At 37.4% G+C, this 4,660-nt stretch overlaps 1 protein-coding gene across 1 annotated transcript; it reads right to left on the bottom strand.

Moving 5' to 3' along the window:
* Positions 1–9: 9 nt before the first annotated feature.
* Positions 10–4,406, bottom strand: LOC144639507 (uncharacterized). Its single transcript, XM_078498803.1, has 3 exons — positions 4,349–4,406; positions 1,922–2,072; positions 10–526 (listed from the first exon to the last, which is right to left on the bottom strand). Exons 1-3 carry the CDS (start codon positions 4,404–4,406, stop codon positions 10–12), a joined length of 726 nt encoding a protein of 241 aa, XP_078354929.1.
* Between the last annotated feature and the right edge of the window lie 254 nt (positions 4,407–4,660).

Genomic DNA, 4,660 nt, shown 5'->3' with positions numbered 1-4,660 from the left:
TACGTATTGCTAACTTTCTTGTATTTCTGTCTTGGCAGTTTTGCTAAACTGATTGTTTTTTTCGGGCAACTGACTTGAAGAGTCTTGTTTATTTGCTCTTTGCTTAGCAATGTGTGTTGATTTAGCTTTTTTCACCACTTTATCCAAAAGCTTGAGTATTGCAGCCCGAAGTTCGATTATGGTTTTGTTTTTGGAGGCATCAGGTTTGCCTTCTATGTTAAATATGCTGACCTTTTCGTCGTCCTCCTCTCCTTTTGATCCCGACAGCTGGAAATGTCCATCGCTTATTTTTTTTTTGATAGCTTGAGCATCTCTGGAATGATCTCTATAAAGTGCTTTTAAAAGTTTTCGAAACTGGGATCCAACTATGATTTTCTTAGCAAAGTGGACGTTCTGAGGATTTTTTACTAAAACATCCTTCCTCGTGCCTGGCTGAGAAATAAACTTAACATTCTGACAACAACTGAATGCTTTTGAAGAATTAGATGATCTCTTTTCCTTAAAAGGTGTACTGTCTGTATGTTTCCTGCAAATATGAATTCTAGTTTAGTTGTTTTTTAATCATAATCAAAACTAACTTTAAAAGAAAGATAAACTGTTCAACGATAAAGTGTTCTTAAGAATTGATGTGCTATGTGCTTTGTAAACTGTGTTGGTATAGGTGAAGTTTTTTTTATTAACAGCTTTTATTTACATCACGTTACAAAGGAAAAAAAGAAAAAAAAAACAGAAGTACCATCAATATTCACACAAAAGATCTAATTTTTCAGGCATGCATGGCTTTTCCTTTTTCCAGTGAAAACTGTGTTTTATGGGGGTACAAGGGAAGCCTGGAAATCCTTCTATTTTGGGGTTTACTTCTTTTGTTCTGCAGGTCCATATGAAATACCTGGCCACAAGAAAGTAGAAGTATTGTTTTGTGTGGAAAAGGGTATCCGACCTTAGACCAATGATTATAGCGGGGGCAAGTGTGTTGGATTTCAACATTATTTGATTTTGAGCCAACCATTTCATAAAGTCCTGCCAGAAACAAAAAGTCTTGCTACAGGTCCAGAATAAATGTATAAGGGACTCTTTCACAGTTCCACAAAAGGTACAGATATCGTTTTCTCTTAAGCCGATTTTTTCTTAAGAAAGTCATTTGTCGCCAGTCTTCTATGAAGTAGTTTAAACTGAAAAATTATTAATTTGGTAGCTTTTGTGCTGCAGAAAGGGAGTCTGTAAGCCATCACCCAGTTAATTTCTTCTGAGCATTCTAGCTAGACTGCAGTCAACACACCACTTCTCTTGGCTTTTCGTAGGGCTTTTTTGTTTATCGCTGACTAGCTTTTCATATGCGATTCTATTGGGCTTAGAAACTTTTGTGAAGTTGTCAACAAAGGTGCTTAGTTTTTGTTTTTTACGTATTGTTTTTTTTTTTGTGTCATTTCTTACAGATTTTATGCACAATACGACACCATGATAAGTAAGAAAATTTGTTTTAGTGTCAAAGCGTTCCTTAAACTCCGGGAAAGACAAGAACTTCTCAGCGTCTTGTCAGTTAATGTCGGTGGAAGCGAAAGCCAGCCATTTCCATTTTTACAATCCCTGGTATACTTCGTTAAATGGACGCTACAATTAGTACCCTTTTACAAGAAAACGGATACAAAAAATCTGTGTTGACTCTTTAATTTTTATTAGCGTTGAAACATGACAGCTAGTAAGCGATTTCCTTCAACTTTTTTTTTCACGCAAACACTACCAAAAAGAATAGAAACAAAACCCCGCTCTGTCTATAGATCTCGTCGCTCTTCCCACACTCGAAATTCCAAGATATATTTAAGTGTTTGTTCGCCTTCTGCCCCGGTATTAGCCATCTGGACCACTACCCATGAACAAAAGCGAATCGTGCACATGCTATATCTAGATAGAACGGGTATACCTGTGAAACGCTTGCTCCATGTGCGTTTTCTCCACTTTCGATCGTGTTGTTTCACTTCTTTTCTCCACAGCTCTAACTCTGGGAATCAGTTTGCTATTTTTCCATCGATTAAGTATTTTGGTGGGCTGCCTTCCCTGGAAGGTAATGCACTCTGAAGATGGTTTAATAAGCGTTGTTAATGTCTATGTCATCTGTAAAAACGTTCTGTTATAGTTAACTTTACCCAAATCGAGTTCAATAATACTCAACAACAGTTGAAGTATTAATGCTTTTCAAGGTCACTGATCCTATTATTTGACCTACTTAGAAGAATCTGAAGGAGTATTTATCAAATAAATGAACTGATACATTCAGCTAATTGTTGTAAAAAATGACAGCAGCTATTTTGCCAGCTCGATAGCAATTCCATTGTCACGGAAAAATACTTTATGACCCTTTTAGTTTTAAAAATGCATTTACACAAGTGAGTAGTCATTGTTTATCGCTTGGCGGGGTGGGGGAGGATTTGGGGGTTTACTTGATTTTGGGAGGAGTGAGGGGGGGGGGTTCATTCGGGTAGAGCTGTGCGAGCAGGGGTTGGGGTTATGAAAATGAGATAATCCTTCCTGTTTAGCTTTTTTGTTATCTCACTTTATAAACATACAAGTGTCATTTGTAACTGTTACATTTAATATAATTTTATCAAAACAATTATACGAAAAAAGAAATGAAAAACACAGTTTTCTTTTAAGTAAATGTAGTTTGTTTTGTTCCCTACCCTGTTGAGTAAAGGGGTTTTTTATGATAAGCCAACTCGAAGAAAGAATCTCTTTACTGGTTTCAGCAATGTCCTCGGTGAGATTGAGGATAAGGTAACGAACTCGACATTTATTTAGAAGAACATGGACTAGCAAAGATAGGGAAGAGTATAGAGAAGATATGAGCAACGTCATGGAGCCGGAGGGTACTCACTATTCGGCCAGTCTCCGCCCGAAAGGAGTACCTTTTTCAGGCTGTAGGTATATGAAAGGGTAGGGATTTCACAAGTTGAAGTATACAGAAGTGTAGGTAAACTGTCATTTAGGTTTTAACAAGGACCTTTCAAAACATCTCAAACAGACACACCGAATCGTCGTGTCGTTTAAAGTACTTTAAGAGGGTTTTCAACTAAAAAATGAAGGAAAGAGATGCAGTATCCTTTCTGTAGGTTTGTGAAAAGGGGTACATTATCTCCAATCGATGGTACACGAAAGAGTACCATTTCTGTCAATAGGGTGTACGAATGGGTAACTGGAAAGAATACTGTAAACCCTTTGAAAATGGAGCCACCCCATATTTGTTTTCGAGACCCCCGAAAGAGGAAGTGGAAGAGGGAGAAGACGGCGATAGTGCTGTCGAGAGTGACAAAGGTGGAAGTGTGTTCGATGCAGTTCGTAACTGATAAATTGTTTTTCAGTGGTGCATGCCGCAACGTGTTAAAAACATGCAAGTAATTTATATCACAAAACATGTATGAGAGACACGTGGGGGGGGGGGGGGGGGGGGGGGGGGTGGGGAAGTGTACTTGGAATGGTACCAGTCATGGGGGTGCTGAAACAATAGCCATACTTTGACGATGGATCGGATATTTTATATTGTTCATAATACAGAATCCTCCAAACTCCCCACCCCCTCCCACCCCAGGCGATAAATAAGGACTGGTCCCTAATGAAACTGCGAAGAAAATCCATGTTTTGTTTTAAATAAACACTGGTGATGCAGGATGCACTGCAAAATATAATCTTGATAAATTTCATTTAACAATCAGTATTACAAGGAAATAATTAAAATTGAAAACGCCCCTCTATATAATGTGGCGAATGTCAACCACCAATCAAGGGAAAAATTGTTTCAGTCTATCATAGCATTTTTCGTTCTCCCAAACTCAAGTGTTTTTTGAAAGGAGGAATTGATAGCATTGCCAAAACAAATATAAGAAAAACTTTGTTACTTTTTCATCGATCGTGTAAAATTTTGTTGGCTTTAAATTTGGGTAGAATATAATATTTGTTAATTATAAGAGTAAGGAAAACGAAGAATCCATATCAAACGGATTATTCCTCTTTTGTGGTTGTCAAACATCAATCAGAAGAAGAACTGTTACAGTTAATAACACAATCTTGAATCGTGGTGAACATAAATGTCTGAGAAAGAGACGTGATACCATGGCCAACTATAAATCAAAACTAACAATACAATAAATATTACGTTGTTGCTTCTGCAATTAACCCAAGGGCACAGAATTAGGAGGATCATATACTTTGACTGTATTATTGTACACCAAACGGGGCTTTTACCGAACCATACTTGGATAATACAAAATATTTGAAAATTATATGTTTATTTGTCCGAGTGTTATGAAACATAGTGAGGAGTATTTTGTCATTGTGATTTGCCCACATTGCTTACCTGACTCTTGGTTTATCGCAAAACACAGCACCATCAAGCTCAACACGGCTGCCTTCATGCTGTAAAAACTCAATTATTTTCTCTTGTAAAGCCAACTTCACATTTTAATAGTCTTCGTTTTTCCTATATGAATCAGGAGCCATTTACAACATTATTCTTCTTAGTCGGTTGCAACTCATTTATTATTGAGAGCAACAAAGTTGAGAAACACTCACCAAGACAGGTTAACTGCTATCTTTCCACAATGGAAAGCCTGTCCTTCAAAGCTAAGGCGGAGAATACCTGTCATATCTTCTGTTAACTTGTGACCTG

This window comes from Oculina patagonica, unplaced genomic scaffold, assembly GCF_052425735.1.
Source record: "Oculina patagonica isolate OP01 unplaced genomic scaffold, crgOcupat unplaced1000, whole genome shotgun sequence".
Classification (NCBI taxonomy): Eukaryota; Metazoa; Cnidaria; class Anthozoa; order Scleractinia; family Oculinidae; genus Oculina; species Oculina patagonica.
Note: the sequence above shows the minus strand (reverse complement) of the source record. Positions and strands in the feature narration are given on the sequence as shown.

Coding starts and splice junctions, on each gene's coding strand:
- LOC144639507 (XM_078498803.1), bottom strand. CDS start 4,406: ATGAAGGCAGCCGTGTTGAGCTTGATGGTGCTGTGTTTTGCGATAAAC. Junction 2,073..4,348: donor TGCGATAAACCAAGAGTCAG/GTAAGCAATGTG, acceptor AACCATCTTCAG/AGTGCATTACCTTCCAGGGA. Junction 527..1,921: donor ATGGAGCAAGCGTTTCACAG/GTATACCCGTTC, acceptor TCATATTTGCAG/GAAACATACAGACAGTACAC.